This window comes from Salvia hispanica, chromosome 6 (genome assembly GCF_029641045.1).
Source record: "Salvia hispanica isolate PSC_SH4W2 chromosome 6, Shi_PSC_v1, whole genome shotgun sequence".
Lineage (NCBI taxonomy): Eukaryota > Viridiplantae > Streptophyta > Magnoliopsida > Lamiales > Lamiaceae > Salvia > Salvia hispanica.
In genome coordinates this window covers 44,120,630-44,145,000 of record NC_142697.1, presented here as the reverse complement: position 1 = coordinate 44,145,000, position 24,371 = coordinate 44,120,630, and the positions used below count along the sequence as shown (strand labels likewise).

The window sequence follows — 24,371 nt, the reverse complement described above, 5'->3', positions numbered from 1 at the left end:
AGTCAGATATTTATAAAAATAAAAAATATAAAAAAGTCTCATTTCACATAATTTCACTCACATTTAATTATAAAATTAATATAAAAAAGTAAAACTTATACTCCCTCCGTCCACGAATAGGAGTCCCGTTTTTCCATTTTGGTCCGTCCACGAATAGTGGTCTCGGTTCATAATTACTATAAATGGTAAAGAGACCCCACATTCTACTAACTCATTCTCTCCACATATCATTTAAAACTAATATATACAAGTGGGACCCCTATTCCACTAACTTTCTTCCACTCACTTTTCTATACATTTCTTACAACCCGTGCCGAATAGAAATGAGAGTCATATTCATGGACGGAGGGAGTATTTAGCATTTAGCTAACTTTTTCCACTTATTTTCCTTTGCATTTCTTGACATTTGTAAGAATGAGACTTTATATTGTAAACAAAGGATGTATAAAGAAAAGGAAATTCAAATATATGCAACCATAAAAATACAGCACTTACACAAATAAATCAATTTATCAGGCATCAAAAAAATTAAACAATTTCTTAGAATAACAATGCTTTGAACAACAAATACAATTACTATTACTCCTAGAAACTTAACGTAAGAGACTAATCAGAAAGCCTTATTCAGAGACGTAACACAACACAAGTTCACTTTCATCAGAATATATCTTAGTTCCCTTTCTTAGTCCACTTCGCCTGCAACGGCGGAATGCTCTGTTCATTCTTGAAGAAATTGGTCGGATCAACAACTGTCTTCACCCGAACAAGACGATCGAAATTATCCTTGTAATACGGCTTCCCCCAAATGCTAGCTCGTGCATAACTTGTCTTCCCATTAGGACTATTCACTCCTATATCGAGATCTCTGTAGTTGAAATACGCTTCCCTTGGGGAGTTCGAGACGTAAGGAGTCATGTACTCATAATATCTCCGGCTCCAACTTATGTAACGATCCGCATCCGCAGCCTCAGAGTTTTGCCAGTAAGTCAGGCCAGCAAGTTTGTAGAGCGCACCAGCTCTGTGAGGAAATGGAGTCTCTGATTCTGATATTTCATCCATTCTTCCACCATATGGCACCATGTAATAGTTAGTCTCGTCGGCTTCTGGTTCACGTAGCATGCTCACCATCTCTTCGATCACGTTCAACGGAAGGGGCGTCCGAACATAATCCGACTTGGCTTTGAGCTGTCTGAGACCGGGCTGAGTCCGGTTGAGCAGAGCATCTAGTTGATCTATCGGCATTTGGTTGCTAAATAAGGTGGATTCGATCCAACTCATTTCCGTGCAGTCTTCTCTCACTAACCCTAACTCTGGGAAGATTTCTTGCATGTATGAAACTAATGCGTCAGCGCCGCCCTGGTACACTGAGAAGAAGTTAACCAGGACGGTCGTGTTCACCCTGAGTACGATGACTCCAACGAACAAATCTTTGTCGGCTTGAGGCGCCACGTATTGCCAGCGGTGCCACAGTTCAGCGCCGTTCTGTTCTTCCACGTTCCTCGTGATTGAGAAAACAGTGACTGTTTCTGGAACATCCACCAGCTGTACCTTCCAGGCAGTGATCACGCCAAAACTGGCACCTCCACCGCCTCTGATGGCCCAGAAAAGATCCTCTCCCATTGATTTCCTATCGAGGATTCTGCCATTAGCGTCGATTATTCTGGCATCAATAACATTATCTCCCGCGAGGCCGTATTTTCTCAGCATTGCACCGTAGCCTCCTCCGCTAAAGTGGCCACCGACGCCAACAGTAGTGCAAATAGCCCCGGGAAACCCTAAAGTGGAGCTCTTTTCTGCAATCTTGTAGTACACAATACCGGTGGTTGCGCCCGCTTCAATCCACGCAGTTTTCTCCTCCACGTCGACCGTGACTTCGCTGAGATTGATCAAATCAACGATCACAAACGGGACTTGTGAGACATAAGACAATCCCTCCATGTCATGGCCGCCACTTCGAGTTCTGATTTCCAAACCAGTTTTTCTAGCACAACGTACCACAGGCGGGATTTGGGATTCGTGCTCTGGGGTAATGATCACTTGCGGTTTGGGAGTAGATTCGGACGCGTATCTAAGGTTTCGGATGGAGAACTGTAGGATGGAAGTGTAAGATGAGTTTGCAGGAGTGTAAACATCATCTGAAATGGATGAGTAATTCTTGAATTGATAGTTGAGACATTGAAGGAATTTGTCTTGCCTATCAGCAGAAACTGTGAGAGTGATTGACAAAATGAGAAGAAGAAAGAATGAGAGATGAGTTGAGATTGAAGGATTTTTCATGGTTTATGATTTCGATGAGAAGATGAATTAAACTTTGTGTTTGTATGTTGTTTGAGAGGCATGCATGGCTCCCTATTTATAAGGTACTTCCCTTTGAATAAATCTATTATATTAATTTTCAAAGTCTACTGTCTTAATTTTCCTGCAAATGTTTGATTTTTTTTAATATGCCATTCTCATATATATATACCTTATCTTCTAGGTCTGCTTAAATAGATAAATTAAACTGAATGGTGTGCAAATTCAAGTTGATGATTTTTTCTAGGTCTCCTCAATCGGATTAACTTACTTCGCCCAAATACCAAGTCATTTTATTGGTAAATATGAAGATTCTACAATAATTTTGACATTCAATGTAGAAAATTAAAATGTACTTCAGAGACGGTCAATGATTTTGATAAATTAGTCACGACTTTCCCACAAGGGAATAAGTCAATTACATTTTGAGAGGTGAAAGTCGTGTAAAATTGTATTTAAACCACTTTCATTTTTATACTTGATGCAGAAACACTGCCATTCATATAAATTAGAATGACTTGGACAATTATACAAATTAAGAAATATCAGCTGCTTGGAATTGGTCCGATTATGTAGATCTAGAATCAAATATTTAACAATTGAACTTCTTCATTCAGTTCACATAATAAATAGGATCATTTCAAATCTTAATGTCCTTACTAGAACATGGGAGCCTTATAAATAGGGTTCATGCGTGCCTCTCAAAAAACACAAACACAAACTCATTTTCTCATAATCAAATTTGCTAAGGGTCCGTTTGTTACGTGAAAATGGAATTTTATGGAATTCTATGGAACTGAATCAGAATTCAATTCCAAATCTTTTTTTGGCAAAATGAAATATTCCCCCGGTTTCATTATAGTTGATTCATTTTACCATCTCGGGAAGTTTCTTCATAGTTGAGTCATTTCCTTATATGGTAACTTTTTTCTCTTCCTTACTTTACTCTCTCTTACTTTATTCTCTCTAATATATTCACTTTATACTTTATTCTCTCAACCTTTTCCTCTCTCTTACTTTTTTATCTATTTATTTAACACACTCAATATTCATTTTTGGAAACTCTGTGCCGAAAAGTTTCGCTTCAACTATGGCGAAACGGATGGAGTACTTGATATGAAATTGATTTTGAAAAATTGAATGTGTGCATTGTGCATTGTGTGTGAATGTGTTCAATGTGTGTGTAAGAATGTGTGGAAGTGTGGGTGAATTTGTGCAGTGTGTGAATGTGTGTGTAAGTGTGTGATTGTGCGTGAATTTATGTGTGCAATGTGTGCGTGAATGTGTGTGTGCAGTGTGTGCGTGAATGTGTGCAGTGTGTGTGTAAGAATGTGTGCATTGTGTGTGCAGTGTGTGCGTGAATGTGTGCAGTGTGTGTGTAAGAATGTGTGCATTGTGTGTGCAGTGTGTGTGTAAGAATGTGTGCATTGTGTGTGCAGTGTGTGTGTGTAAGAATGTGTGCATTGTGTGTGCAGTGTGTGTGGATGTGTCTGTAAGAATGTGTGCAGTATGTTATTTAATAAATATTTGAAATTCTACTACTCCCTCCGTCCCTGAAAATTTGTCACCTATTTCCATTTTCGTTCGTCCCTAAAATTTGTCTTATTTCACTTTTACCATTTTTTATAGTGGACCCTACATTCCTCTAATTCATTCACACTCACATTTTATTATAAAACTAATATATAAAAGTAAGACCCACATGTTACCAACTTTTTCAATCCATTTTCTATTAGTATATTTCTTAAAACCCGTATCCGGTCAAATGGTGAGGAATTATTAGGGACGGAAGGCGTATTTTTGACATGTAATTCAAATTGTGAAATTGAGGATTTGGAATCGTAATTTAATTCCAATTGCAATTCCAAATCCAAGAAATTTTATGATACCACCGTCTCTTTGTAGCTGAGTCGTATTCTTTTTTGCATCGTCCCACAATAATTGAGCCATTGAATTTTTTGGCAAAAAATAACATATCTGTCATACTTTATTTTCTCCCATACTTTATTTTCTCACATACTTTATTTATTCATCTCTCTACTTAATTCTTTCTTACTTCTCTGTTTTTTTTTCTCAACTCAACACATTTTACATATTTTTCTTAAATTTTGTACTCCTTCCGTCTGCGAAATGTTGTCCATGTTTGACTCGGCACGAATTTTAAGAAATGTGAAGAAAGGTGAGTGGAAAAAGTTAGTAGAATACATGTACCACATTTATATATTGGTTTACAATAGAATATGAAAGTAATGAGTTAGTGGAAAGTGGTTTCAATTTACCAAAAATGGAAAAAAGCAAACTTGACAATATTTCGCGAACGGATTGAAATAGCAAAACTGAACAACATTTCATGGACGGAGGGAGTATAAAAAAATACCTCTACTAATAGATGATGGAGGGAGTAATATTTAATAGCAAAATAATGATACATGGTCACAAAATGGAATACCTGTAACTAAACAATGTAATCCCTCAAAGAGAAACTAAAATGAAAAAAAAAAATAAAAATAAAAGAGAAACTAAAATGATGTAACGTTTTATTCATTTTGTAAGAAATTTAATCAAACAAATATTTCAACCTTTTATTAAAATCAAAACAACATGTAACGTTTTATTGTAAGTAACTACATCAAATAAATTTAAGCACCTCTTATTCAAATCAAAACAATAGCATGCAGCGTTTTATTGTAAGAAATTACATCATATAAATAGAAGAACCCTGAATCTCAAGCATCTTTCTCAGAATGCAAAGTTGGAATGCTCTGTTCATTCTTGAAGAAATTATCTGGATCAACTACAGTCTTCACGCGAACAAGCCGATCAAAATTATTCTTGAAATATTTCATGCCCCAAATGCTGGCTTGTGCATAACTCGTCTCTTCTCCAACGCTATTGACTCCGATGTCGAGATCTCTGTAGTTGAGGTATGCTTCTCTTGGACTGCTCGAAACATAAGGCGCCATGTAACTGTAGTACCTTCTGCTCCAACTTATGTACCTCTCCGAATCTCGAGCATCGTTGCCCTGCCAAATCACGGTGCTATAAATCTTGAACAAGTTACCTGCCCTATGAGGAAATGGAGTTTCTGATTCAGATATTTCAGACATTCTTCCACCATATGGGATCATTACGACAGTAGCCGGAATTTCTGGTTCGTATAGTAGTCTCTCAATTCCTTGTAAACCTAATTCAGGAATAGGTTTTTGGACATAATCTGATTTTACTTTGAGGCTTCCTACGTTTGGCTGAGTTCGGTTAAGTAGTAATTCGAGTGGCGCTGGGGTTGTGGGGGCTCCTGAGAAATATAAGACAGATTGGATCCAGCTCATTTCAACGCAGTCTTCTCTCACTAAACCTAACTCAGGGAAGCTTTCTTGCATCATCGGAAGTAATCTGTCGGCTCCGCCGAGGAAAAGTGACCAGAAGTTGGCTTCAATGGTGGCATTCCGTCCATCTTGGCTGGAATTCACCCTCCTTAAGATGACTGCGAGGAACAAATCTTTGTCGAGATTCGGACCCACATTTTGCCAGCGGTGGACGAGTTGAGTCGCGTTCTGTTCTGACGTCCTGAACACTGAGAAAACAGTGACTGTTTCTGGAACGTCCACCAGCTGTACCTTCCAGGCAGTGATCACGCCGAAGCTGGCGCCTCCGCCACCTCTGATGGCCCAGAACAAATCCTCGCCCATCGATTTTCTGTCGAGGATTCTGCCCTTGGCATCGACTATTCTTGCATCGATGACGTTGTCAGCGGCCAGACCGTATTTTCTCAGCATGGTGCCGTAGCCTCCTCCACTGAAGTGTCCACCGACACCGACAGTTGGGCAGATGGCGGACGGGAATCCTAGAACCGGACTTTTTTCTGCAATCTTGTAGTATAAAGAACCAATGGTTGCGCCTGCTTCGACCCATGCGGTTTTTGCCTCGACGTCCACTGTGATTTCACTGAGATTGATTAAATCAATGATCACGAATGGGACTCGTGAGACATAAGATAGTCCCTCTAAGTCATGGCCACCACTTCGAGTTCTGATTTCCATGTCATTTTCTTCAGCACAGTATATGACACGCGGGATCTGGGATTCGTGCTCAGGGGTTATGATCACCTGCGGTTTAGGAGTTGATCCTGAACCGAACCTTAGGTTTTGGATGGAGAATTCGAGGACGGAAGTGTATGATGAGTTGATTGGGGTGTAAACATTGTTCGAAATGGAGGAGTAGTTGCGGAATTGCTCAGTCAGGCATTCTAGAAAATCGACATGATCATCGGCGGAAGCTGCCCAAGAGCATGAGATGACTAGAAGAAGAATGAATGTGAGAGATGAGATGGATGGAGTTTTCATGATTGATAAGATGATGAGCTTGCGTTTGAGAATGTGTTCTATTTATAAGGCTTAATTGTCATGGTAAAAGATGGTACAAAGTTGATGATAATAAAATATTATTTGAATTTTTATTATTTGATGTACCATATGACATGAGACTATTTTGAATATTTCCAACGGCGCGCTTATTTGAATTTTTACTAGTTTGTGAGAAGAAAACGAACATTAGTCACTTTTTTAATATTTTTGTTTGATTATTACCACATATAGAATAAATTGGATGGCCAACGGAATTTGATGGAAATCTTGGAGAAAGATCCTAGCAAATTTAATATGGATGATAGACTGAATAGTCTTAACCATCTAGATTAGCTAATAGTTTGAAGTTACCCAATTTGACAATTTATCTTGCGTAAACAGTTTTTATTGGTGAAGTATTTTGATGCCGAGACCAAATCCTTCAATTTACTAGTACTTTTTTAAATAAAAGAACATGCGTACACTATGATAAATAGTACTTTACTTGAGTAATACAACTATACAAGATTCAAAAAAGGGTTAAAATTGAAAATAGAACATGTCTATTGCAAATAAATTAATTTACTGATACAAATAAGTACCGATAGAAATCCGGAAAGGATCACCTAATTCTTTTCCTGATACATTTCCTAATCCATCTCTCACATAGATGGTAATAGAACCCACCATCATATTTTATGGGTTCCATCCAAAAACCACTTGGTGATAGGAGGAGTGGCACATGAGATTTATATAGTAGTTTCAGTTTTCTTTTAACACCGATATGTGACAGTTATATGTTATTTTTCTAGTTTCAGTTGCCAACAAGTACAATTAGGGGTGGGTAAACGGTTTTCGATTAATCGGTTAACCGAGAACCGAACCGAAACCGGTCGGTTATCGGTTAACCGATAACCGACATTTACGGTTATCGGTTCGGTTCCGGTTTTAAGTTTTGCTAAAAGTCGGTTATCGGTTATAACCGATAATCGTCGGTTATAACCGGTAACCGAATTAAATTCAATTTTAATTTCAATTATATGTTTATTTAATACTAGAATAAATTATAATTTACTTCAAACTTTGTCACAATGGAAGAAATTGTAATTTATATCTAAATTTTGTCTAAATCAATGTAAAAAAAAAGTCCATTTCAATTTGTGTCACTGTCAATTAGAGTATTATACTTATAAATTTATATCTCAAAGTCAATAAAGTTCTTAAGAATTACTATTTTAATTTTAAATATAAAATAACCCTTCACTTATTATTGCAGACAAGATTTTAAAGTCTAGAATATAGATCATGTAAAGTTCAAGTCTTTTAAAGTGCCTAAACAATTTATATATTACTTTTAAATAGGAGTATAATAATAATAATAATAATAATAATAATAATAACAATAATAATAATAATAATAATAATAATAATAATAAAAGTAGATGAAAAGTTAAAAGTTAAAATTATAAATAATTTTAAATTCAATTATATTTATAATTAATAATAACAGAAATTGTAATTTACTTTTAAACTTTGTCACAATAGAAGAATCTGTGATTTACTTCCAAATTTTGTCAAAGTCTCATATTGCATATTTGCAATGTCAAAAAAATCTATTTTAATTTGTTACCTGTTAGTTATTTATACTTATAAAGTTATAATATATCAAATTCAATAAAGTTTCTAAATATATTTTTAAAAATAAGATCTCTCAAAGTTAACAAGTGCTTAGAGCATCTCCAATGGTCGGCTAGCGACCGGCTAGCCGATTCTTCGCGCTGGCCGATCGGCTAGCCGAACCATTGGAGGCGGCAAGCGGCTAACCGGCGAGCCGATCGGCGTGGGCTGGCCGATTGGTGGGCGCTGGCCGATGCGCTAGCCGATCGGCTAGCCGCCATTGTGGCGGCCCGATCGGCCAGCGCCGATTTTTGTTTTTTTTTTTGTTTTTTTACAAACCTATATAAACGCGATTTTCGTTTCATTTTCATTTGCACCACTTGTTTTAACGAGTTTTCTCTCTCTCTAACTTTCTGTACAAGAGCATCATCGCGCGATGAGTAACGCGGGTGGTAGCGGTGGTGGTAGTGGTGGGGATGCTGAGGAGTACGAACGGAGGATGAACGAGGCTATGAATGCGTACATGAACCGTGAGATGGAACGGTACATGCGTAGGGTGGAACAGCAGGCGATACCTCGCCCTCCACGAGTTGTCCACCGCCGAGCAGTGATTGATCGGGGATCACGTAGCTGCACATCAGCGGCTGTACGACGACTACTTTTCAGAGAACCCGCGGTTTCCCGCCAACATGTTCCGGCGGCGTTTTAGAATGCGCAGGGAGTTGTTTATGCGCATCGTTGGGGCATTAGAGCGTCAATATCTGTGTTTCCGCTTCAGGCACGATGCGGCTCCCGGTCACACCCCTATTCAAAAGTGCACGGCGGCAATCAGGCAGTTGGCCTACGGAGGCGCGACAGACATGTGGGATAAGTACCTCCACATCGGTGAGTCGACAGTCCTGGAATGTCTGAAGAATTTCTGTGGGGGCGTGATAAACGTTTTCGGTGAGCAGTACCTTCGAAGCCCTACTCCCGAAGATTGTCAGAATTTGATGCAGATGCACGGGGAGAAGCATGGGTTCCCCGGGATGTTAGACAGCATAGATTGTATGCATTGGGAGTGGAAGAACTGTCCGACTGGCAGGAAGGGGGCCTACTCGACCGGCTACAAGTCAAAGAATCCCACGATAATCCTCGAGGCCGTAGCTGATTACCGGCTGTGGATCTGGCATGCGTATTTTGGGGTAGCCGGGTCGAACAACGACCTCAACGTCCTGAACTCGTCTCCCCTCTTCAACGAGAAGTGCCAGGGCGTCGGTCCAGCCGTCTCATTTGTGGCCAACGACAACCGGCATGATATGGGCTATTACTTGGCGGATGGAATATACCCTCGGTGGCCGGTCTTTGTGAAGACGATCAGGCAAACAAGTGATGAAAAGAAGGCCTACTTTGCGGAACGACAGGAGTCGGTGCGCAAGGACGTGGAGCGCGCATTTGGTGTGCTCCAGTCTCGATGGGCGGCAATTAAGGGTCCAACGCGTTTGTGGGATGTCGGATGCGTTTCACAGATAATGTACGCCTGCATTATCCTATACAACATGATCGTCGAAGACGAAGGCGTACAACTGACTAGTTGGGTCAATGACGATGAAGCCGGTCCAAGCCACGGAACGGCCACCGCTAGTGTACGACAGGGGGTACCTCTCGATGAAGCCGGCCGCCTCAAGGAATTTGCCAACATGCGCCAAGTGGATGCTCATATTCAACTCCAAAAGGATATAATTGAAGAGTTGTGGGCACGGAGGATTGCACGGCGATAGTTTTTTTTCTTTATTATGTACCTTTTTAAATGTAATTTTTTTTATCTATGTACCTTTTTTAAATGCAATTAATGAATTTTCCCGTATATGTCTCGTAAATTTAATTCCATAATGTAATCGTAATTTGAATTCCGTAAATGTAGTATATTTTGAATTATTTTTATTGCGGCTGGCCTATGGCTGGCCTAAATCTGATGTGGCAGGTGGATTTTTTAGTGTTGCTGACGTGGCAGGGGAGAGAATGGCTAGCCTATTGCTGGCCTATGTACCATTGCGGATGCTCTTAAGCAATACTACTAAATAAGATAACCTTTCACTTATTATTAGAGAAAAGTTTTCAAATTTTAGATCATTTAAAGTTTAAGTCAATTAAAGAGCCTAAAAATATATCATATATGTATTGCTTGTAAATAGGAGTATAATAATAATAATAATAATAATAATAATAATAATAATAATAATAATAATAATAATAATAATAATAATAATAATAATAATAATCTGTAATTTACTTCTAAATTTTGTCAAAGTCTCATATTGCAAATTTACAATGTCAAAAATGTCTATTTTAGTTTGAATTAATTTATTATGGTGTAGGATAAAATTGAATGATTATGACTAAAATGCAAAAAAATATGATAAAAAATTTGACGTTTTCGATTTTACAATCATGCAGAAATGCGTAGAATTGAGAATACACAAAATCAATTAACAATCTTTGTGAGAAAATTTTAGAATTTTATATATTATAGATTGAATCATTGAATTGAATGATTGATCATTGAAGGATGGCCGTGAAATAGTTAATTCAACTTTCAGTGATAAACTAATAGTGTGATTAGGTGTAGGTTGAGTCATCTATCACAACCTTAATCATGCAAAATAAACATTTGAATAAGTTAAATCAATTCGGTTAGTTCGGTTATAACCGAGAACCGACCGGTTCTAACCGAGTCGGTTAATTAAGTAACCGAACCGAAGATCGGATCGGTTCCGATTAATTAACCAGCCCTAAGTGCAATATATGTCATGCAATAAACCGAATCGCTAGACCACTACAACAAATAAAATACTCCCTCTGTTCCTTGGTAATATAGTCATTTTGCCATTTTGATACGTTCCATAATAATAGAGTCATTTCCGTTTTTAGTAAAAGTCAACACATTTTTCCTCACCTACTTTACTCCCTCTTACTTTTTTCTCTCTTCATCTCTCTACCTTTTTCATTTTCCACTTTATTCTCCATTCACTTAACTCACCTAACACAATTTTTTTTAATCTCCGTGCCGAAAAGAAACACATCCATTACTATGGAACGGAGGGAATATGAGATTACAAATTTTACAAAAAATAAGAAACAAGATGTATTTCAAGTTCACATTGTAACGCCCTGAATTTTCGTTCCCTTCTTTCGAGATAAATCGGATTTATTAGCTTAATTAATTTCGTTTAGAAGATGTGTAATCGTGCATTCCTCGTTGTATTCGACCTTGGAGTAATTTAAGTATTTTCGTTGGAAGAAATAAAGTGCAAGGAAATTATGTGTTCAAGGATGAAAGTAAAGCTATGCTTTTATTAAATAATAATTGAAGAACAAATTACACAAGAATGTTGGAGATACATCTAGCACATGTTACATATGTGAGAGTGACAACACACACATCTATTCTACACCATTATCCTACACTAGTCAACAAGTTTAGAAGATAGCTATTTTGGTGATGGAGCCAAAGGATCTCTAGAGGAGCATCTTCTTTCTTTCTCCCTCACTCTCTTTCTCGATTAGGGAGCAGCCACAAGACTCCAAATTTCCAGCTATGGTACCTGCAAATTAACACAAAAATGGGGTTAGAAGATGACTCACAAATAAAGAGGAAGGGAGACACAAGCTCAATTAGGAAAGGGAAGTAGTAGGCAAGGTAGAGGCTGCAGTATAGAGCCTGAGGTCAGCCATTTTTGGCACATTCTCAACTAGCATCAAAGAGGAACCAAGACAAGAGAGCTTAGTAGAATGAGCCTCTACACAAGCCCAATATAGACATGAGCAAGATTTTAGTTTTCCATCGATCAAGGCTGAGGAAACAGCCAAGAGAGAGACAGCCACACATACACCAAAGTAGTAAGAATAACATGAACATGAAGCTCAAAAGAGGTAGAGCTGGCAGCCCCAAAATAGGAGCCTTTGCCTCCAAGTCTCAAGCACAAAAAGCCAAGAATAGAGCACTATATAAACAACCCCAATCTTCTTCTCCTCCCCTCATTCTCAACACTATAATTTCACCAAATAAGTCAAGGAATATAGCAAGGAAGGGAGGAGGGGCAAGGGTGAGATTTTGAGGCTGGACATCGGTCCCTTCCAAGAGGAATCATCAAAGTGAGGTAACAACCTCAACACCCAATAACCTTGCATCATATAGAGCTAGCACAGTAGGTAACCAAGAACTTAGAACCATAGCAGCTCTGAATGAAACTTAGACACAGAACCCATAACAATAAGACTTATTCCAGTAGCTACATTCTTTCTCAAATCCCTCTCAAATGCAATTAGACTCCCCATATCAAGTGATGAATCAACAATAACAGTCTGCCCAAGATCAAAGCTTTAGTAATTCTAAACTAAAAAGGGGCTAAGGGATTGGGAACTTAGCTTTGGAGTGAGGAGTATTCGGCGGAGCTGCCCGGTGACGGACGGGCAGCAACGAGCTCCAGGAGATCTGGCTAGAGCGGAGGCGCTGCCAGAGCAGCAGAGCGAGGCGGCTGGTGTCGGCGCCGTCGAGGAGAGATCGAGAGAGGGCCGGAATCGCTGCCTCCTAGAGAACTCGACAGAGAAGAGCTTAAGAGGAGAGGCAGCTCGGCGAGGACGGAGACAACGGAGCAGCAGCCGGCGAGGCGGCGAGTTACTGAGGCACGGAGTTGAGGCGACGCCTCCTCTCCACTGCTGACGTCACCGAGGAGAAAGAGAACTCGCCGGAGGGCGTTCGCTGGAGAAAGAGAACTCGATGGAGGAAGGAGTACGCACCGACGGGACTCCGAAATCCCGTCGAGATAGCGGCGATTTCGCCGGAGAGGAAAGCCGCGCTGCCGTGTTCTCTAATTTTAGGGATTTGAAAAACTTAATTGGTGAATGGAGAAGTGAATGAGAGAGAGAAGTCCGATTTCGCCGGAGAAGAGGCGTGAGAAGAGGAGAACTCGCCGCTGCTTTTTCTCAGTTTGGGAAAATTCTAATTGGAAATTTTGGGGAATGAGCAAAGGAATGATGTTTAGAGGGAGTTGACCGATAGGAGTATATAATTGGACTGATTCCAATTTAAATTGTTGGGCCACTACTAAATTCTAGATTGGGGCCAAAGGAATTAATTCTACACATGAGCTGAAATTAAAGAATTGGGTCAAGTATCATTCTTTATTTGAAAGATTTGGAGAGTAAAGAAATTGTAATTTAGTTAAGAAAGTGGGCCGAGAATTATTTAAAGCTTGGATGAACTACAATTTAATTTAGCTTGGGCCATATGAATTAAATGAGGTGATGAGATATTCCCATTTAATTAGTGGGCTAAGAGATTTACCGTTTGGGCCGAGAACTCTTAATTTTGGACTTAAGAAGTTAATTGTTGGATGGGATTAATTTAAGGACTTGAGTTGGAGCTCAATTGATTAATTCCCGAATAATTTGCTAAGTTTCCGAAGATGGAAGATATTTAACTGCGAGATGCGAAGGGCCGACCGGCGTCGCCTCGCGACGCCTCGGACGGCCGCTAAGGAAATAGGAGGAAAGAGAGACGACGTTCTCGAGCCACGAAAATAATTAAGTTTAATAAAGAAGTGCTATTAATTAAATTTCCCGATTTAATTAATATGCAAGTTTCTAAAAATTTCCTAGAAGTGAACGAAGGATAAGAGAATTAATTAGGGGCATGCATTCCTATAAGTATGAGAACTTCTTGAGTCTTATCAGTACGTTGTTTGCTTTCAAAAGGCTATCTCTGCGAGTAAAGGCGGAGTGAGGAAAAATCAATTTAAGGAGTTTTAAGCGAACGAGGTGGGCTTTCGAACTAAAGTGTTTTTACGTGGCCTTTTGAACTAAAGTATTTTAGTGAGCTTTTTATTTATGATATGATGTTACGTAGGCTTTCGAACTAAAGTGTTTTTACGTGGGCTTTCTGTTAAAGTTACAGTTTTTACGAGAAATATTTTACGTGGGCTTTCTATTTAAGATACGATTGTTGCCTTTATGTTTAAAGTATGGTTTTTATGAAGAGTGTCAAGGTGATATGAAAAGTACAGCTTACGTTTACAGTTTCATGAGCAATATTTTATGATGAGTGCTATTTACATCAAGTGAAAGTGATGTTATTTAGTTATGTGACATTATGTGTTGCTTTACGGGTGCTTGTGAACTGTCAGCCTTCGTTGATATTTTGTTCGACTTTGACCGATAGAAATGAGTTTTAGTCGAAAATGTTTATGAGGAAAGGAAGTTTTTGAAAGTTATGCCAAGCCATGTTTTGTTTTGAACTTTGCCTATCTGATTGTCTAGCAAGGGCGATGTCCCTACTAGACCAGGAGTTTGTGAATTAGTTTCACCAGGAGTTTGTGAATTGGTTTCACCAGGAGTTGTGAATTGGTTTCACCAGGAGTTTGTGAATTAGTTTCACCAAGAGTTGTGAATTCGTTTACCAGGAGTTTGTGAATTAGTTTCACCAGGAGTTGTGAATTCGTTTCACCAGGAGTTTGTGAATTAGTTTCACCAGGAGTTGTGAATTCGTTTCACCAGGAGTTTGTGAATTCGTTTCACCAGGAGTTTGTGAATTTATTTCACCAGGAGTTGTGACTTCGTTTCACCAGGAGTTAGTTCAGATATGGCATAAGTTCCAGGAAAATAGAACAGCAGATCGCTTTTGATAATGACAAGGAAAATGATTTAGTGTTCTCGGAACTTTTCCTAAAACCCCGAGTTCATTCAAGAGTGGCTTGACAAAAATCAGTTTCTAGTAAAAAAATATTTCGGCATGTGTCCACTGAGTACACCAAGTACTTAGCCCTGCATATGTTTTAAAAATGTGCAGGTTGAGCAGTGATGACGGCGAGCGGTGTTGAGCATAGACGATGAAGATCCTTCGATAGAATAGTACTTGGATGCGTCGTGTCTCCATACACGATGTCATCTGCTCTTGACTCTTCTGCTGCAATGTAAAAGTCGAGATTTCATTCTCTTGTACCATGCACTCTGATTTATATATATACCAAGTTATTTCAGTTCAAGTTCAGTTGTGCCACAGTTTTCCCCTTTCTTCCCCGCTTCTTTCATCCTCCCATAGTCACGATCAACCGGGCTTTCTATCCTTAGAAAGTGCGGTCGTGACACACATAGAATATGATGGAGGATTTATATATGATGTGTTGCATCTATTATTAGTTGTATAAAGAAAATTTATTTATTTTTACTATAAATTAAAGGATAGGCAATTATCTAAAAAATCATATTATATGTCATCTTGGAGCATAATCTCATGTCCGATTATTGAATATTGCAAACCTATGAACATCAATATTTTTAAACATTGAATTACGACATTTGACTATTGAATGTCTGACTTCTGAGTATAATAATCACGTTCGAAGCTTGAAATACCCTTTGTCGTTTGAAGATCAGAACTAATTTATGAGCATTATCTACCATAAATTTAAATTTAAAAAATTCGTCACAATAAACTCGAATGTTTGTCTGTCTATTGTACGACTAAAAGTAGTTTTCGATGGTCAGTTTGATGTTTTAATTTATACAGTATCATATTAATTGTGTGTTACGTACAATAAATATTGTTTAACTACTAATATGGGTTTTAAGAAAGTGATCAATTGTTAACTCATTATTTAATTGCTAACTACAACTAATTTAAGGTCATAATATTTTAAAAAACGTGTGGTCTACAATTTGACACGTGTAATTTTCATTTTTATTAATTAAATCGAAAAAGATAAAAAAAAAACTTCAAATTAGGGTTTTGAATGAAAATGTCAATATTGTGTTCCGAAAATATCAACACAATGCTTTAAGAATGTCAACAAAATGCTTTAAAAATATTAACTCATTGCTTATATTGACATTCTACATGTATTATATTGACATATTTTATGTAGTTTGTTGACATTTCTTCTTGTACGAAAAGATTAAAAATTTTTGAATTTTTTTTCAAATTTTGACGTCAGAACATATGCATGTAGGATATCGTTGGAATCCTTATGAAATTATCTTTAATTTGATGTATGTTATATGAATTTAAAGTTTTGGGATTTCTTCTAAAAGTTAGTTATAACTAAACATATAGTTAATTGACATTAATACCCCTATTGATATTTTTTAGAATTAATCATATGACCTTATTGACATTTTTCGTTGATCGTATTGACATTTAGGGATTAATAATCTAAGCTCTTAATTTGAATATCTAATGGCTATTATTTAGTTGCAGTTAGCAATTAAGTTATTAGTTAGCAATATAACACTCCTCATGCCTTTTATTGGTAATGCAAAATCAAAATAACCCTTTTTATTTAAATTTTAATATTAAAAATAATGATGCATTTAATATGATCATAAATGAAAAAAGAAATACCAGTTTATTAGTAAATTATGAACTAATAAAGTAAAAATAAAATGATGTAGTAACATTTTATTATAAGAAACCTTTATTCAAATCAAACTATAACATTTTATTGTAATAAGTTACATCACTTAAATAATAATAACCCTTTATTCAAATCAAAACAACAACATTTTATTGTAAGAAATTACATCAAATAATTATAAGAACCCTTCATTAGGCATGGAGGGGACTGAGATAAAGATATATCTCAATCATCCAACGGAGGAATGCTCTGTTCATTCTTGAAGAAATTATCGGGATCAACCACAGTCTTCACCCGAACAAGACGATCGAAATTATTCTTAAAATATTTCATACCCCAAATGCTGGCCTGTGCATAACTTGTGTCTTCTCCAACGTTATTGACTCCAATGTCGAGATCTCTGTAGTTGAGGTACGCTTGTCTGGGATTACTCGAAACAAAAGGAGCCATGTAACTGTAGTACCTTCTGCTCCAACCTATGTTCCTCTCTGAATCTCGAGCCTCGTTGCCTGCCCAATACACATTACTGGCAATCTCGAACAAGTTACCAGCCCTGTGAGGAAATGGAGTTTCTGATTCAGAAATTTCAGACATTCTTCCACCATATGGGATCATTAAGACAAAAGCTGCAATTTCTGGTTCGTATAGTAGTCTCTCAATTCCTTGTAACCCTAATTCAGGAATAGGTTTTTGGACATAATCTGATTTCGTTTTGAGGCTTCCTAAGTTTGGTTGAGTTCGGTTAAGTAGAAATTCGAGTGGCTGTTGCTGAGAAGGTGGTATTATGGGGGCTTCTGAGAAATATAAGACGGATTGGATCCAGCTCATTTCGACACAGTCTTCTCTCACTAAACCTAACTCAGGGAAGCTCTCTTGCATCATCGGAAGTAATCTGTCAGCTCCGCCGAGGAAAAGTGACCAGAAGTTGGCTTCAATGGTGGCGTTCCGTCCACCTTGACTGGAATTCACCCTTGTTAAAACGACGGAGACGAACAAATCTTTGTCGAGATTCGGAGCCACAGTTTGCCAGCGGTGGACGAGTTCAGTTGCGTTCTGTTCTAAATTCCTGCGGACTGAGAAAGCAGTGACTGTTTCTGGAACGTCCACCAGTTGTACCTTCCAGGCAATGATCACGCCGAAGCTGGCGCCTCCGCCGCCTCTGATGGCCCAGAACAGATCCTCGCCCATCGATCTTCTGTCCAGGATTCTCCCCTTGGCGTCGACTATTCTTGCATCGATGACGTTGTCAGCAGCCAGACCGTATTTTCTCAGCATCGGGCCCCAGCCCCCTCCACTGAAGTGCCCACCGACACCGACGGTTGGGCATACGCCAGCCGGGAAGCCAAGCACTGGACTCTTTTCTGCAATCCTGTAGTATAAAGAACCAATGGTCGCGCCTGCTTCGACCCAAGCGGTTTTTTCCTGGGCATCCACTGTGATTTCACTGAGATTGATCAAATCTATGATCACGAAAGGGACTCGTGACACATAAGATAGTCCCTCTAGGTCATGGCCACCACTTCGAGTTCTGATTTCCAAGTCATTTTCTTCAGCACAATATATGATAGGTGGGATCTGGGATTCGTGCCCTGGGGTTATGATCACCTGCGGTTTAGGAGTGGAACCTGACACAAACCTTAGGTTTCGGATGGAGAATTCAAGGACGGAAGTGTATGATGAGTTGATTGGGGTGTAAACATCGTTCGAAATGGAGGAGTAGTTGCGGAATTGCTCGGTCAGGCATTCGAGAAAATCGTCATGATCATCCGCGGAAGCTGCCCAAGAGCATGAGATGATTAGAAGAAGAATGAATGTGAGAGATGAGATGGAAGGAGTTTTCATGATTGATGATTGGAAGTAGATGAGTTTGTATATTTCATGAAACAATGTGTCCTATTTATATGTACAAAGTTCTTGAAAAGTCATTCTTATCCTCATGTGTGCATTATGATATTAAATTCAATATTCCATCGGCGTGCCTATTTCAATTTTAAATGTCTGTGGTCACTATACCACAATTCCACACGTACATGGAATTGGATCGAAATCTAGAAGAAAGTTCCTAGCCGTTGGTTTTTAATTTTCATAATAGTTAATATTGTAAGTTATCTAATTTGACAATTTATTTGGCATAAACAATTTTTATTTGAAAAGTATTTTTATTAGTACTAAGTCATTGAATTTATTATATATGTCTTATTTCGTGATAAAATTACATTGCTCTAATTAATAATGATATGCGTTTGATTTAGAATATTTACAGAAAAATAACTTGTCCATTTAAAATAAAAATCATTAAAACATTTTTTGCGTCTCAATTTTTTTTTTCTTAAAATTTAAGTTTTTTTTTTAGTGATCATCCAAATGAAGGTGATTGTTTTCTAAAGACATTGAGATTAGTATAAAAAATGGCTAGTTTCGAAATGAGAGTAACCGTTTATAAAATCACAATTGAAATATTTAGCATATTTCAAAAATATACGAAATGAACTAAAATTTGTTTTATAATGGCAAATTGGCAATATTGTTGGTTAAGTAAAATACTACCAGGAAAGAAGATTCAAAATAACTGAAGACAGTATTTAAAAACTAAAGAAATAACAATTCAACTAAATTGTTATTCAACTCTCAGGTTTAACTTAAACACGCAATGAATACTTCGATTAAAATCTTGACTTATAAGCTCAAAACTTCAAAATGTAGGAAATTTATATTTGTTTCTTTTTTCATTATCTTTGTACCGATACACAATTCGTCGAGTGATGGGCTGCCAGCGAGACGGCAAGTCTCACGTGTGACAGGTCGAGTTATATATAGGGTATGGTCGTATGGATCAAAATAAGACGAATTCTCATATGAAAAGTAAGATTAAACTAAAAGTCATATCCTAGGTTAGATCGTCGATACAATTAAGTCCAACAAAATTCGTAGTTAGTGGCGGACGCAGAAAATATAGTTACGAGGGGCTTCAATGTATACTTCATCTGTCTAACGGTAGTTGCGTCGTATTTATTTTTGGAAAGTCTTAAGATAGCTGAGTCATTTCTTATTTAGAAAATTTTTTTATTCTCTCTCCACTTAATCTCTAAGCACTCATTTTTTAATTTATGTGTAAAAAAATGCTCCAACTAAGATGAAATTATAAAGTCAATTTCATAAATTTCATAAAATTTAAGCAAAAACTTTCATCTTTTTCATTCTCAATTTCACATAATAAAATCAATAAAAAAACCTACAGAAAAACTGATTTTCGAATAATTAAATTAATAAAGGAAATTAAATAAAAAGAGAACAACTAAACTTATAAATGAAAGCTGCAAAGTTACAAAGTTCTCGTGAATTGTGTGGGAAATTGTAATAATATTTTATCGATAAAGATTTAGGAAAAAATAGAGTAGGAACTCTATTACTATTATATTACAATTGATTGATTAATCATTTATTTAAAAATAAATAATGAATTTGGAATTTAATTTACACTTTCTTAAAAAAATTAAAACTTTCTAAATAAAAATGAAAGCAATACTTTTGTTTAAATAAATAAATAAATCTAATATATTTGACTTTAAATTGGATTGCTCTTATTTTAAAAAAAGGATTAAAAGATCGATCATATTAGTACATAATAATTGATTTGACATTAATAAAGTTGTCTTCTTCCTCGTGAATACGCCAACAGCCATTTTCATCCTTTTGCCTCTGTAATTTTTTCCCTAAATCTAAATTCAGCCCTTCCTATCATCCAACTTTCAGAGATGTGTTCTTCAACCACGTTGATTTGGGGAGGGCTGGTGAGAGTGCTCGAAATTTTCTGGAAATTTAAAATAGAAAAAATCACCAAAATAGCTTCTTGGGAGGGCTCATCCTCCTGTCCGCCAATGTTCGTAGTAATAAAATAACAATTGACAGAGCAGCCTCCTCTGATATAAATACTCCCTCTGTTCCATAGTAATTGAGGAGTTCCTTTTCGACACAGAGATTAAAAAAATTGTGTTAGATGAGTTAAGTAAAAGGAGAATAAAGTGGAAAATGAAAAAGGTAGAGAGATGAAGAGAGAATAAAGTAAGATATGGTAAAGTAGGTGTGAAAAAATATGTTGACTTTTATTAAAAAGGGAAATGACTCTCTTAATATGAAACCTATTAAAATGGCAAAATGACTCTATTACTATTGAACGGAGGAAGTAGAAAATAAGACGCATTCTCGAATAAAAAGTTAAAAATCAGGTTAAATTAAAAGTTACTAGCTACTCCCTCCATCCTCCATTAATTGACATCAGTTTACTTGACACGAGTTTTAAGAAATACTAGTCTAGTGGAAAGTAAGTCCTACTTTTATATATTAATTATATAGTAAAATGTGAATGGAACGAGTTAATGGAAGATGAAGTCTATTATCAAAAGAGAAATGATTTAGAGACATAATGACACCCGAAAACTGACATTCTGATAGCCACTGATAAATATGGGTGATGATGAGCAGTTCTGGGGATGAGCAGTTCTTTGAATCACCTGGAAAAACGTGTGAAAAGGAAACTAGTGAAATGGCAGTTGATGAGCACGACCAAATACGAGAGCCTAACCCACACAACATACCCTTGGGAACCAAGCGAGACTGAGGACAGCCACGCATGTCCGCTACATGGCCACAGTTGTGTCACTTGATAATGTATGCAGGCACTGAAAATCGAAGGGGAACAGGTTTTGGTAAAGCACACAACAATGGTGTAACAACTCTGCCAAGTGCTAACATTGTTGAATGATTAACGTTTTATTCATTTCTTGTAAGAAATTTAATCAAACAAATATTTCAACCTTTATAAAATCAAAACAACATGTAACGTTTTATTGTAAGTAATTACATCAAAAAATTTAAGCACCTCTTATACAAATCAAAACAATAGCATGCAGCGTTTTATTGTAAGCAATTACATCAAAGAAATAGATGAACCCTTAATCTCAATCATTTTTCTCAGAATGCAAAGTTGGAATACTCTGTTCATTCTTGAAGAAATTATCTGGATCAACCACTGTAACATCTCGATTTCCTGAACCCTAATTTTAGAGTCCTAGAATTTATTTTGATGACGTAGAGACGTGAAATATTTATGAATGCATTTATTGCATGAGATGCTATGGCCGAGTCGAGTCTAGGGTTTGCGTTGGAAGTTTGAAAAGTCAAACTTGTTTATTTTATGATGTGGCATGTGATTTATTAATTTATGAGGTGAATTATTTGTTTAAGGGTGAGTGAGAATATTAGAGAAAGTTTCCCTAAATACTAGCCACCCAATTCTTGAGAATTTCGACCCCCTTGATTTTTGGAGAATGGATTCTATTTTTTCGGATTTAATTTAATTCTTGGGATATTTATCCAAATTAAATCCAAGACCCAATTATTCCTTATATTGAAGAGAGAAAAATCGCCCCCTTGTTTCCTAGGTGATTTTCGAAAATCACCTATGTTGGGAAGGAAATATTATTTTTCTTGTTTAATTGATTCCATACTTGATTTCCTTCCATACCTAGAATTTAAATATTCTACCAAATCTTTCCATACCTCAAGAGATCTTGCCTTATCTTATATTAGTTATTATTAAAAATCCATGCCTTATTTAAAAGGCATAGGGAACGCCTATTTCCAATCCCAAGTTGGGAGAATTCTTATTTTTATTTTGCTCCGTGATATTTTATTCTACTCCGTAAAATATACCAAAACAAAATCTTGGCTAATTGGGAGCCATATATTTCGAAATTTCCATGCTTGATACCCTAGTCTATTTTTGTTAATTCTCCTTCCCTACTTCACATTATTTATTTATTTAATTGTGGAGAATGAGATCTTACCAAATATTCTATTTTATTTACCTAAAGATTTTATTGAACTCTATAAATAAGGAGCCAAAAACCTAACCCTAGCCATCACAAATTTTTGCCTCCTACCCCATAATTTTCGCCCCCTCTCTTCTCTCCACACTCTCCCAATTTTCTTCTACTTTACTCCATTAATCCTTCATCCTTTGTGAAGAATTGAAGTTTGACCCAAGAATCTTGAAGAACCGAGTCTAATACTTAATTTCTAACGTTCGTTTTTCTCTTAAGGTATTTTTATATCCATCTTCTTCGTTTCTACTCGATTCCTCTTCTTTCTAACCGATTAATCGGTATTCTTGAACGCTTATGCATCTTGTTTGAGTGAAAGTGAGATAAAAAGGGGTATGTAAAAATGTATGCATGTAGTATGTGTGTGTGGCGTGTGCGTGTGTGTGTGTGTGCGTGTCGTGTGCGTGTCGTGTGTGTGTTGTGTTGTGTGGTGTGTGCTTGATGGCTCAATACTCTTGTGTAACTTATGTTGGTGTTAGATCTAGAGTTGTGATGCGAATGGAATTTATATGATGATCATGACTTAAGTTTGATTAGTGATAATAAGATGAACCGATGGGAAAAGGAAAAGTGTAGAGACATGCATGAGTTAGGAGTTTGCGCTGAATCTGATTTGTGATATGTGCCTATGTGATTAAAAAGGTGAAACCTCAGTTGCGAAGCCGGATAACAAAGGAAAGAACATACTTGAAACCTAAGCAGTCGAGGTGGGCTTTACTCTTAAACTCTTTTATGTGCAAATATATGAATGTGGAGAAATAAGGGTGGTTTAACTGTTATGCCATGCCCATGTCTGTTTTATTGTGATATTGTGCGTCTGATGCCTAGCTTGCGAGTTCGCTCCATTGGGCTATAGGGCTATGGATATGTTTATACGAATTCGGGTCTGAGTATGGGCCGCAAACCCTACCAGGCTGTGTTCACGAGGGGATCGGGAGCCGTCCTTGCTAGTCGGCCGGTCTCGTGGGCGAAAAGTGTGGCCACACTTTCGTCGCACCATGGAATGATTGTGATTATTGAATTGTTGAGGAAAAATGGGGAGTTATTTTGACTGGCCAGTCTATGGAAAATATATTTTTGTAATACTCGTGATATTCTCTTATAACTGCTTAAAACTCGAGTTCACTTGGTAAGGGTGGCATAACTTATACTCCCTCCGTCCCAAGGTATTAGACCAACTTTCCTTTTTGGGATGTCCCAACATATTAGACTCATTTCCTTTTTTAGCAAAAAGCATCTATCTTATTTTATTCTCCACCTACTTTTTTCTCTCTTCTCTCCCCTGCTTTTTCCCTTTCTGATACTTTACTCTCTCCACTTTAACTATCTAAATATCAATTCCTTAAATCATGTGCCCAAAAGAAGTGAGTCTAATACTCCGGGACGGAGGGAGTAAAATGTTTTGGCAATGAGCTCACTGAGTATTTCAAAATACTCAGCCCTGCATGTGTTTTCCTTACGTGCAGGTTGAACGATGACGAGCGGTGGCGGGTGTTGAGCATGATAATTAATTAAGATGGTTGTTTTGAACTTCAAGCGTAGTTGTGTCTTCATCCATAGCTATTTTTTCTCTTGGTCGCTTTCCGCTAAGTTTTTGATACACTTATGTTTATTTGGAATGTTTTGCACTCTCCTTTCGGTTTAGAGGTCTTAGACTATCTTGTGGTTTTTATCTTGGAAACTATGTCATACTCTTGAGATTTTGATCGTCATTTATTATACCTTTCTTTCCTTATTCAAGTTTCTAGGTGAAGTTGTTGTTTTAAATACTCTGATAGTTCTTTCTAACCTTTTGGTCAACACTCTTTAATTGAAACCCTAGCCTTCGTTCATTTCTTCGAGTC

The 24,371-nt window shown here is 37.3% G+C and overlaps 1 protein-coding gene and 2 pseudogenes across 1 annotated transcript; all 3 read right to left on the bottom strand.

Annotated features, from left to right (window-relative positions):
* Window positions 1–522: 522 nt before the first annotated feature.
* On the bottom strand, window positions 523–2,298 carry LOC125203232 (tetrahydroberberine oxidase-like). The gene has a single exon (XM_048101543.2). It carries the CDS (start codon window positions 2,275–2,277, stop codon window positions 670–672), a length of 1,608 nt encoding a protein of 535 aa, XP_047957500.2. The 5' UTR covers window positions 2,278–2,298; the 3' UTR covers window positions 523–669.
* A 2,594-nt stretch (window positions 2,299–4,892) lies between these two features.
* Window positions 4,893–6,641, bottom strand: LOC125208276 (tetrahydroberberine oxidase pseudogene; annotated as a pseudogene).
* A 10,022-nt stretch (window positions 6,642–16,663) lies between these two features.
* LOC125204853 (tetrahydroberberine oxidase pseudogene) lies at window positions 16,664–18,501 on the bottom strand (annotated as a pseudogene).
* Between the last annotated feature and the right edge of the window lie 5,870 nt (window positions 18,502–24,371).